Below are 12,323 nucleotides of genomic sequence, written 5' to 3'. Positions count from 1 at the left end.
ACTTTAACATTCTTAAAGTACATTAAAATGTTCCATATTCTGCATATTCTGAACATGTTTGAAGAACATTTTCTGCACTTTAAATTTCTCCCATTTGGGTTATACATGTAACGGGGCCACATATGGCGAAAGGTATGTCCTGTGTCAGTCTTTCAGTCACCTATACACATCACACTCATACGCACACATGTTTATACATCCCCAAAAGACCACGCTCTCACTGACACATATGGCAGCCCTGTCATAGTGCTCCTAGTCAAACTATTCTGTTCAAACAATAGCATCTGGCTTAACGGACATTAGGCTTAAAGTTAATTAAGCTGGGCGTAGGGACGTCCGGTAACAATGCAGAGTTGCTCAGCCTTCAGTAGCTCACAAGAATAGTCACTGATCAGAAGTAGCTCTCACTACAGAAAAAGCACGACACCTGCTAGAGACCAAGGGGAGATTACCCAGCACACTAAAGTATAAGTCATGCTGGTCACTGACATTACATTGTCTTTTCTTATCCTTAGAACCAATTATTGACATGTTCGGAAGGTGAAAGTAAGCATTGGTGTCAAATAATTGTGGGAACATTTATAACGAAGTTAAGAATAGGTTAAGATCTTATGATGCAAAACGGTCACACTGCAGTTACTGTCAGTCTGAAATGAATAGGAACCTCAATTCAAAATCCTTGCCTATCGGTACTTTAAGGAAAGGCAGCCAGGCGGCCATGGTTACCTGAACACTAGAAGAATATTTGAATCCACATGTAATCAGCTCTAGGAAAAAAACAGTACGAAATTAAACATTAATTAAAAATGGCCATTATGAATGAATAAAAGAGTTACTTACATTTCGGTTCAGTTATATTATTTACTGGAATGGAAAAATTGCGTGAGAAAGGGTCATTGGTGGTGTGTTCGTGAAGGTATTTTTTGGATGGACTTCGATCTTTAGAATAGAATTCTTTCCAGCGGTCTGTCTTTTGGTCCACATTATTACTGGACGGAAACTCATTTTGGAGACTAAGTGCCAACAGATAATCAGAATTTGAACTTTCCCATCCAGGAGAAGGCAATCCCGGGACCAGATTCCTTTGCACATTTTCTTGTTCACCAACTTGAAAAGGACAAAAACAAACACTTTATAGAACATAGCGATAGTACATGTTATGATGAATAGGACAATTATGAATGAACAGGAATCCAACTTGGTTTGTCCTCCTCCACACCTATGAGGAGCAACTGTAGCATACAGTCCCTCTTCTTCCCTTGCAACCTGCTAAATACCCCCCATCTCTGTCCGCCACCCTCCCCCACATCTCGCTGGTGACAGACTAGGAGCAGACCCCAGTCAGAACCCTTGGGCTATTGACAATCAACTGGCATAAACCTATTAGAATGGAATGAGGTTCCATCTAGGCCTCTCTTGCTGTAGCCAAGTGCTTAATAGTCGAGACTCAGCACATCCTCCTCTAAGACAGTTATTAGCAGGGAATGTCGCTCCAGCTGTAGGTGCTGGACTTTAGTCAAGAGTTTACAGTCTAGCGACTCCTAGGATCTATAGCCTACGTATAGTATAGGATCAATATCCGTTACCAAAGGCAGCAGTAGAAGCTGCATTGCAATTAAATAACAGTGAGCCATAACAGTAAGGTTTCAAATACCTTAAATACCCACCACGTGCAACACACATGGACAAATTACCAGGAGAAGCAACAACTGCACCGGCATGACTGCATGGAACTTGACATGCCAGAGCTTTTCTTCCTTCCTTTCATTCATTAATTCCCCCATAACACTCATTTGTCAGGGTACAGAAATCAAACTATTGTGTTCCAGGCAACCATTTAGTTTTCTTAAGCCCTATTGCTTTATAGAGGTATTTTGTATCATGCAAATCATGCATTATCTATCTGAGTGTATTGTGTTTGATGCAGATGCCTCTGGTTGCAACCAGTATGCATTTCATCTGGGCACTGCACTGACAAAAATATGAATACATTTGTTGGAATAACACCATCCACATAACTCATAATTGCTGAACGCTGAAATAGGCATCATTATAGCTCAGGTGTACCAGCTGCCTGAAAAGTAAGCAAAAAAGTGAAAAAATAATAAATGAGAACAAATGCAAATTTTAATTTTTATTATGTTTGACAGAGCGCCACAGGAAGCCGAAGAAATTGTTGACTGGTGCAACACAACAATTAGGAGAGGGTGTGAAATTCTCATCACCCGAGGCCCACAACATTGTTTTGGGTCAAGGACACCACTTTACAGTGCTACTGTATGGTTGTGAGAATAGAGTACTGTCTTCTGCCAAATCAGAATATGCACCCATATAGTATATAGGATGTTCAAAACGAAAAGTTTCTTACCTGTCGGTGTAGTTTTGCAGCTTGAAGATCTTTCTGGATTCACTATGCTGTGCATTATTCCGCGATCTTGTGGTTGGGTCCGGATTCGTAGTCTTTTCTTTGTTTTTTTTTTTTTTTTTTTGAAGCCCAGGTGGGCGTCGACGTCCACCATTTGGTGCACCTCCCGTGACGTCGTCGTGCTTCCTGCGGAAGTCCCACCTTTGGGGCGCCATCTTCGGGTTCTTTTTTCCCTGTTTTTTTTTTTTTTTTTTTTTTTTTTTTTTTAACCCTAGGCGATTGATTAATCCTTTTGTCCATATTTCTGTACGTATCCACTTTTTTGATCCTATCCATTTCACCCCCTCTTCCTCCAGCCTCATCTTCCTGGCGGAGGTGGGTGGGTTCGCTAGTGAATCCAGAAAGATCTTCAAGCTGCAAAACTACACCGACAGGTAAGAAACTTTTCGTTTTGCAGCGTGAATCTTTCTGGATTCACTATGCTGTGCATAGATTTTGTAGCGGTTTTCCTATTTTTGTGGTGGCTGGGTGGAAGATGATCGCTGGTCGTTGAAAATGTGTTGTAGCACCTTCTGTCCGACCTGTGCTTCCTTATTCATTTGAATGTCCACGCAGTAGTGCTTTGTGAACGTGTGCACAGATGCCCAAGTTGCTGCGAGACAAATGTCTTGGATGGGCGTGTTTGCCAGGAAGGCAACTGTGGCCCCCTTCTTCCTTGTGGAGTGAGCTTGTGGCCCCTCCGTTAGCTCCTGTCCAGCCTGTTTGTGACAGAATTGGATAGTGAGGGCAATCCACCTAGCGATGGTGCCCTTGGTCACTGGTCTACCCATGAAGCTAGTAGCAAAGGACACAAACAGCTGCTTCGACTTCCTGAGTTCTTTGGTTCTTTCAATGTAGTGCATCACCGCTCTTCTGGCATCGAGGGTGTGCAGGGCCTTTTCTGCATTTGTAGTCGGGTTTTGGAAGAAACTCGGTATCTGTATACTCTGATTCATGTGAAACGCCGACACTACCTTGGGCATGAAGTGTGGGTCCGTCCTCAGGACTACCCTGTCCTTGTGAATTTGAATGTAGGGCTCCTGTAGCGTTAGTGCTTGAAGCTCGCTCACTCTGCGTAGTGAGGTTATGGCCACTAGAAAGGCAGTCTTCATCGTCAACATTTGTAGATTGGCCTTGTGAATGGGTTCAAACGGCGCCTTCATGAGCTCCGTCAGAACCACGTTTAAATTCCATGCCGGCGGCGGCAACCTTTTCGGGGGTGCCATTCTTTTGGCTCCCTCCATGAATCTCTTCACCACCTGCGAGCTGAAGAAACTTCCACCCTTCTCACCTCTGGTGTAGGCAACGATCGCTGCTAGGTGCACCCTTAGGGAGCTCGAGCAGAGGTTACTCTTTAGAAGGTGTGTGAGGTACCTCAGCACAGTTGAGTCTCTTGTCATTCTGTTGTGCAGGCCCTTCTTCCTGCACCACACCGTGAATCTCTTCCACTTTGCGCTGTAGCACTTTCTTGTAGTAGGTTTCCTTGCCTCCCGTAGCACTCGCATAGTGCTCTGAGGTAACCTTAGGTGTGCGAACTCTAGGTCTTCAGGAGCCATGCTGCTAGGTTGAGGGTCTCTGGCTCTGGGTGCAGGACCTCCCCGTTTTGCATTGAGAGCAGGTCTTTTCTTCGCTCGAACCTGTACGGATTGCCTTGCGCCATTTCTTGAATCTGTGAGAACCATGTCTGCCTCGCCCACTGTGGGGCCACCAGGATCAGAGTCATGTTGCTGGTTCTGCACTTGTCGAGCACTCTGTGCAACAGGGGTATCGGTGGAAAGGCGTAGGCAAATGTCCTCGACCAGCTTATCCATAGGGCATTTCCCTTGGATTGCTGATCTGGTAGCCTGGACGCGAAGCTTTGGCATTTTGCATTGTGGCGTGTTGCAAAAAGGTCTATTGTGGGAGTCCCCCATCTCCGGAAGAGTTTCTCCGTTTCCTGGCCATTGAGCTCCCACTCGTGCGATGCTGAGGTCTGCCTGCTCAGCCAGTCTGCCTCCACATTGTCCTTCCCCGGTAGGTGAATTGCCAGTAGATCTATCCTGAGAGGTATGGCCCATCTCCAAATCTCCTGAGCTAGGGATGAGAGGGGAAACGACTGTGTCCCCCCCTTGTTTGTTGATGTAGAACATCGCCGTGGTGTTGTCTGTCTGCACCAACACCCTCTGCCCGCACAGGTGTCTCTGGAATGCCTTCAGGGCTAGCAGTATTGTTTTCAACTCGAGGTAGTTGATGTGGCGGACCGCGTCTGCCGGAGCCCATAGACCCCTCACTCTGAGGTTGTCCATGTGCGCTCCCCATCCCATCTGCGATGCGTCCGTGGTAATGGTCACTGTTGGGCTTGGTGGTGTCAGGCTTCTCCCTGTTGTTATGTTGTCTCTGTTCCACCAAGTTATCTCCTCCTGCACTGCGTGCGTAACAACCACTAGATCCTCCCAACTTCCGTTTGCTTGTGACCATTGCTGTTGCAGCCATTCCTGGAATGGTCTCATGTGCAGGCGTACATTCGGCACCAGCTGGATACAGGACGCCATCATCCCCATCATCTTGCTCACCGCCCTCACTGTCAGAGCTCGCCCCTTCTGGTAGAGCTGCGTCTCCTTCAGTAGGGCATCTGTCCTCCTGTCGCTGGGCACTACTGTACTGTTGAGGGAGTTGATCTGTGCCCCCAGGAAAATCTTTACCTGCTCCGGTTCCAGCGATGATTTTCCCCAGTGGATGGAAAATCCCAGATTTGTGAGGGTGTCCGTTACGCGTTTTGCGTGCCTCTCGCACTTCTCGCGTGAGTTTGCCTTGACCAGCCAGTCGTCCAAGTAGGGGTATACGTGTATGCCCTGCTTTCGTAGGTGTGCCGCTACCGCCGACAGGCATTTTGTAAAGACCCTTGGCGCTGATTTTAATCCGAAGGCCAGGGTTGTGAACTGGTAGTGTTCCTGTTCGATGTTGAATCTTAGAAGGCCCTTGTGCCTTCTGTTTATTGGGATGTGAAGGTAGGCATCCTTGAGGTCCACGGTGACCATGAAGTCCCCTTCTCTTATCTGTGGCAGTACCTCCTGCAGTGAAGTCATTTTGAACCTTTGTGTTTTGACGAACTTGTTTAGGTACCGGAGGTCCAGTATGGGTCTGAGGTCTCCGTCTACCTTCGGAACCACGAAGTAGTTTGAGTAGACCCCTTTGTTGCGTTCCCTGAACGGCACTGTCTCTATGGCTCCCTTTTGCAGGAGTTTCCGTGTTTCTTCTCTGAGTATTGCCAGTTCTTGGGCCGATCTCTGTCTTTCCTTCGGCTTTCTGTTTGGAGGTCTTTTCTCCAAGTCTACGCAGTATCCGTACTGCACGATGTTCCGTATCCACTTGTCTGTGGTTATGCGCCGCCACTCCTGAAGGTAGAACCTCAGCCTTCCGCCTACCGGTGACGTATGCTCGTAGGCTCTTGGATCTTCTCTTCCCCCTGATGACACCTTTTTGCGCCTCACCCTTGGGGGCCTGACGAGGGTGGGCGTCTTCTTGCGTGCTGAGTCACTTCGAGGAGGGCTGATCGCCCCCTCTCCTCCTTTGGCCACGTCCGTTCCCTCTCCCTCGAAAGGACTGGCCCCGAGGTTGATATTGCCAGCTTTGCTTCTGCTGACTTTGTCCGTGACCTTCGCCCTGCTGACCTTGTTGGAACGCCTGGTGCGACGTCCCCTGTTGGCTTCCACCCCTACCGTAGGGTCTCCTCGAGGGATTTCCTCGTCTCATTCCCCTCAGCTGCAGGGCCCCCATGTACCTCGCTGTCTCGTTCTCCTTCTTGAGCTGGGTGAGCTTCTCGTCCACCGTTGCTCCGAACAGTGTCTCTCCGTTGAAGGGAGTGCCCAGGATGTTGTTCTGCACTTCCGGTTTGAATCCCGAGATTCTTAGCCATGCATGCCTCCTTTCTGTGACCCCTATGGCCATGAGTCTTGCTGAAGTCTCTGCCCCATCCAACGCCGTCTTTATACAGGAGTTGGCGATGTCCTTGCCTTCATCTACCAGGTGAGAGGCTCTCTGGCGGTATTCTTCGGGGAGGTGCTTTACTAGCTCCCCCATTTCATCCCAGTGTTGGTACTGGTGTCTATTTAGGAGTGCATTTGAATTCGCCATGCGCCAGTGCATTGCGGCGTTCCTCTCGACCTTTCTGCCTGTGAGGTCGATTCTCCTGCTCTCTTTATCTGGAGGTGGGCCCGAGGTTGCTGGCACGTTGGCCCTTCTCCTGGCCGTGGAGGCAATGATGGAGTCTGCGGTGACGCTACCCTTGATGTAAGGTGGGTCCAGGGAGGAGTGTTTATACTTTTTCTCTGTCCTGGGCGTGATCGACCGACAGGTGGCAGGCTCCTTGAAGGCTTCTCTCCCCTGGTTCATCACGCTTTGTAGCATGGGGAGGAACTGGCTCCTAGTCTGGATGGGGAGCAGTGTTTCGACGAGAAAATCTGCTTTCGGCCTCTCCTCGTCGAGCTTGACGCCGAAGGCCATTGCTGCGCTCTTCACCACCATATTGTACACCCCGATGTCGTCTGGTGGCGAAGGCCTCGAGGGGTACGTGTCCACGGCCTCCTCCGGGTTTTCGGTGTCGAGATCTTGCCATTCGACGTCGTTGCCGGTAGATGTCGCCGATTCGAAGAACGATTGTTGGTCTTCTTCCTCGGCTTCTTCCTCATAATAGGGCTCCTCTTCCTCTTCGAGGTCCCTTGTCAGCCCTTCGGCGTCGAACTCCTCCTCGACTTCGACGACGTCCGCCGATGAAACCGTTGGAATCTTGAATTCCTTCATCCTGGCGTCGAACTCCTTCTTCCTTTGAAGGATGTTCTCCATTTCGGCCTCGAGCCGCCTCTTCTTTTTCTCCATTTCGGAGATGCTTTCGGCGTCGACCGCGGGCCTTTTCGATGAAACTTGCGTCGACGTCGAACGTTCTTTCTGCGTCGATCGGCCCGTTTCATGGGATGATTTCGACGACCCTTGCCTTTCGGCGTCTTTCTGCGCCAGGGAGTCCTTTTGTAAGGATCCGCTGGGCCTTTTGTCCGAAGTTCCCCCTTTGGACGTCGAAGTTTTCGGCGCCGGGGCTCCCTTCGTGGACCTTGACTCAGTTTTTCTCGAGTCACCCTCGTGTTTTCGAGGTGTTTTTTGATTTGCGCTCGACGATTCTCTTACCTCGTCTTCTTTCTTCTTGTCGGTCTCTACGACCGTGAAGTTTTCGGCTGCCTCGGCGACGTTGTCCTCGTCGTCCGTGTCGAGGCCCAGCGCGTAGAGTGTCGGGGGTTTTCCTTGGCCCTCCATGTTGGCGTTGGCTCTCCTCTGCCTCTCTCTCACCCTGAGTGTCTTCGGCGCGAAGACTGAGCAGGCGTTGCAGTCGATACTCTGATGATCCACCGGTAGGCAGAGGTTGCAGACCGGATGCAGGTCTTTCTGCGCGAACTTGTGGTGGCAGTTTGGGCAGAACTTGAATGGCGTCTTGTCCATTTCGCTCAGGGTCTCTGAGCGTGCATTCTCCAAGGTTGTCGAAGAAAAAGGCTCGCTGGTCTTCTTTCTTCGCGTTCCTGTCGAAATCTGTTCTTTCCTGATGTCTTCTCTTGATTCTATCGATGAAACTCGCTTTTCTTCCTTCTTCCTCCGAGTGAACTTCTGGAGCTTCCCGATAACGATCCAGACCCAACGGCGGAAAAAAGAATCTGAAGATGGCGCCCCAAAGGTGGGACTTCCGCAGGAAGCACGACGACGTCACGGGAGGTGCACCAAATGGTGGACGTCGACGCCCACCTGGGCTACAAAAAAAAAAAAAACAAAGAAAAGACTACGAATCTGGACCCAACCACAAGATCGCGGAATAATGCACAGCATAGTGAATCCAGAAAGATTCACGCTGCAAAACTGTATCTACAGCTCAATAACACAAAGCTTTCACTATTCGGGCAAGCACGCTAAGGACATACATTGAGATTTAAGCTCAGCTTGCATCAATGGCTCTAAATAAAAACATGCACACATTTGCAAAACATAACAGTTTGTGGCTATTAATAATGCTCTTCGCAAATACATGCTCATCCCAAAGCAAAGAGGCTAAAAGCCAACAGCTTCAGGAATGCTTGTAATCACAGACAAAGCCTTCCAGAGATATCAAAGGAGCTGGTTTTGCCTGCATCTTTCTTTCAGAAAGGGACCTCGCTTAAAGTGCTTGCATGAAGTGGCAAACCAATGAAGGCTGACATTCCCCAGGAGTCGATCCCATTTGTCTTTTTCAAAAGATAATATGGTGCACAGATGTGTCAAAAAATTGACTCCATTATGACAAGGCCAACATTTTATTCAGAGTGGGCCCTTATACAATGGGTTTTTCCTAAAACCAAAAATAACATACAATATGCCAGTGCCAGAGTTTTGCTATTAATGGCATATACATACCATGGATGACCATTATGTCAAAAAGCACCTCTGGTATATCAGGCCCAGCATTTTGTTAAGGATGCTTCCCTCCCATATACAATGGTTGTCCTCCCATATGCCAAGGACTACCTCCAAAGCGACAGCGGCAGCAGTTTGCCAATGGTGCCCCATATACTAAGAGCTGCCTCCAGTATGTCAAGGCCAACACCTTTCCTTGGAAGCCTAATCTGCCAAGAATTACTTCTATTATGCTAGTGTCCCTATTTTGCCACAGATTCCAGTTATGCCAAGAATTTCCTCCATTATGCCTGCCCCTGCATTTTGCTATGGGCATCTAATCATCTGTAGTATGCCAGTGTCTGCATTAGCTCCAGTATGTCAGCACCAGTATTTAACAATAGGTGGATCTGTACTTATTTAATGAATTACTTTCAGTATGGTAAGGACAACAGCAGTCACACAAGGAGATCACATTCTAACTTATATTCACTCACTAATATTCCTCATTCGCACTTCTTCACTGTCACTTACTTGCCATCAGTCTCACTTAGCTCGCTGCTTGCACATTTCCTATTTGAGCTCCTGCTGGCTGATTTACCATTAGGGCAGACACAATCAGCAATGGAGTAAGTAATTGAGAAACAGAACCTGCACAGTTGAAAGTTCAAGGTTTCAATCTCTTTCCTTTTCACCCCACACTTTCCTAACTTTGTGACCAGTTTAGAAAGAGTGTTATGTTATGTTGATTTGTATAGCACACTAATCACTCAAGAGCTTATCCAGGTGTTTGGGCAAGCTGTGTGGTCCCAAAGTGCTTATTCGAAGAGCGAGGCCATCACAGTCTTGCGGAACGGAGGAGGCTCTGATGTGTTGAGGGAGGTTGTTCCATGTCTTAGGTGCGATGTAGGATAATAGAAGACCTCCAGTTTTGCAGTGTGTAAGAGGGGGCAGAGTGTAGGTGTCTGGTGGGCTGTTCGGATATTCTGGTACTGTGTTGTGTAGTGCTTTGTATATATGCGTGAAAAGTTTGAATTAGCTACACTTGTGAATGGGGAGCCAGTGAAGCTTCCTGATGTGCGTTGTGATGTGGGTGTGGCATGCGAGGTAGAGTAAAAGTCTTGCGGCTGCGTTCCTGATGGTCTGGCGTCTGTAGGAGTTGTGTGGAGATTCCAGAGTAGAGTGTTGCTGTAGTCCAGCCTGCTGGTTAGGAGTGCTTGCGTGATGGTCTGTCCGGTGTTCAGGCAACCATTTGACGATCTTTTGCAGCATACGTAGGTTGTGGAAGCACGAGGTGCGCACTGTATGGAGTTGAGCTGGTCAACTAGGATGATCCCTAAGTTTGTGTTGTCTGAGGGTGTAGGTCTTAGCTCCGATGGCCACCAGGTGGAATACCATGGGGAGGTCTTTTTGCTGAAGACGAGTACTTCCAACTGGTCAGAGTGGAGATGCAGACAGTTTGTTTGCATGCAGTCTGCTACCATGGCCATGCAGTTGGTAAAGTTGGTTCTGGTGGCATTTGTCTTGTCCGATAGGGAGAGGATGAGTTGGGTGTAATCGGCATAGGAGTCGACGGTGAGGTCTTGTATTGAAGGATGTAGGCGAGCAGTGTCATGTATATGTTGAAAACAGTGGGGCTTAGGACGATCCCTGTGGGACACTGCATATCACTTTCTTGGTCTCTGATGTTGAGTAGCAGTCTGACCTTTTGGGTTCTTCATATGAACAAGGAACAAATTCATTTGAGAGCGGATCCTTGTATGCCAATCTTGCTGAGTATTATGATGAGGGTGTTGTGGGAGACCGTGTTGAAAACCGTGGAGAGGTTGAGTAGGGTGTGGGCTGCTTTTTATCCTCGGTACAGGACGTTTAAAATATAGTCGGTGGCCGCGATGTGTTTTGGTTCTGTGGTTCTTTCCGAATCCCAATTGTGTGTGGTCTAGAAGATGGTGAATTTCAAGGTGTGTTGTGAGTTGCCCGTTAATGGCCTTCTCATTCACTTTGGCTGGATAGGGGAGTAGGGAGATGGGCGGGATGTTGCTCAGTTGATTAGGGTCGGCCGTGGGCTTCTTGAGGCGGGCATTGATTTCTGCAAGTTTCCAGTCACCAGAGAAAGTGGCGGACGTGTTGATGATGTGGATCAGGGTGGTGCCGATTGGTGATAAATTTCAGGTTGTAGATGTGGTCGGGGCAAGGGTCCGTTGGGCCCCCTGAGTGGATGGTCTGCACAATTGCCGTTGTGATGTTTCTGGTGAGGATTGTCCATTCTGTCAGGTAGAGGTCTTGGTTGGCGGTGAGTAGCTTGGCAAGGAGTTCTCTGGGTTTGGATTGGTGTACAAAGTTGCTGTAGAGGTTTATGATTTTGCTGTGGAATACGTTACATAGGTTGTTGCAGAGTTGTTTGGAGGCAGTAATGTTGTTGAAAGTGGCTGAGGACGAGGTGATATTCTTGACGATCGAGAAGATCTCCTTGCAGCTGTTGGAGCTTCCTTTGATGCGGTCCACTAGTGATTTATTTTAGGTGTCTCTAATTTGTTGGTAATAGCATCTGAGTGCAGCCTTGTAGGTAGTTCTGTTGGTGGTGTTGTGAATGGCTCTTCTTTTTTTCCCTAGTGGTTTACAGTGTCGTTTGGTGTTCGAGGGCTTCTTTTACCAGCTGGCCTGCTTGTTTGATCTACTATGCTTGGTAAGTTTGACGGGTGCGAGGGAGTCCGCGCAGTTCTTGATCCAGTGGTTGAAGTTGTTGATGCCCTTGTCGAGGTGGTCTGTGGGACTAGGGTGATTAGTGCTGAACCAGTCTACCTCTGATTTTGCAGTGTGGAGTCAGGGTGATTACTGCAGAGGTTAAGGCTAGAGGTCACAGGCCTAACTTCAACAGTGATGCTTCAGCACATCATATATGGGCAGTCACGGAGGAGTGCAAAACCACTGAATACAGGGCTAGGACTTCATCAGTCCTAAACAATCTCTCAGATGTGCCAGCCATAACACAGATGCCACTGCCTCAGGTTGCTGCTTCACCGGAAGATTGACATTCCATTATAATAAACTGAAATTCAATTGCTAATTGAGGAGCACAATTTGGATGCCTTGTTCATGACTGAAACTTGGCTAGAGCCAGGGCTGGATCTTGAATTGGGGTCAGTGTGCCCCTCAGGATTTAAAGCCTTTCATAAACCGAGATCCAGCGGTAGGGGGGGGTGGAACCGGGATCATATATAAAGATTCGTGGGACTTCTCGCCACTGGATATAGATGAGATTATGCATATGGAAACTTTGGGCTTCTCGTTAAAAGATAGGTCCGGCCATTTTCTGACTGGTATAGTCTACTATAGACCCCCAGGGGCCATAAGTGACCAGTCACAACAGCAATTACTTGATGTGATCAGTAATCTGGCACTTACTCACCACAGACTGTTAATATTGGGAGATTTTAACCTCTGGCCCAATGTAAAGTTGACAACAGCCTCCAACAATATTATTCAATCATGTGCCAATTTAAATTTGCCACAACTGGTGTTGGAGGCTACCCAT

General features: G+C 48.2%; 1 protein-coding gene across 5 annotated transcripts in view; it reads right to left on the bottom strand.

The window, feature by feature from the left end:
• Positions 1–12,323, bottom strand: part of TRAFD1 (TRAF-type zinc finger domain containing 1) — a 282,334-nt gene that overhangs the window by 183,434 nt on the left and 86,577 nt on the right. For all 5 annotated transcript variants that reach the window (XR_014970449.1, XR_014970450.1, XM_085633468.1 and 2 more), the window contains exon 6: positions 841–1,107. Coding sequence is in view for 3 of the 5 variants with exons in the window: in XM_085633468.1 (XP_085489594.1) it covers positions 841–1,107 (267 nt within the window). In the remaining 2 variants the exon portion in view is untranslated. The remainder of the gene's footprint in view (positions 1–840; positions 1,108–12,323) is intronic.

The sequence above is a fragment of the Triturus cristatus genome, chromosome 11, assembly GCF_964204655.1.
Source record: "Triturus cristatus chromosome 11, aTriCri1.1, whole genome shotgun sequence".
Taxonomy (NCBI): domain Eukaryota; kingdom Metazoa; phylum Chordata; class Amphibia; order Caudata; family Salamandridae; genus Triturus; species Triturus cristatus.
The sequence above is the reverse complement of the archived record's forward strand: the minus strand, read 5'-3'. Positions and strand labels throughout refer to the sequence as shown.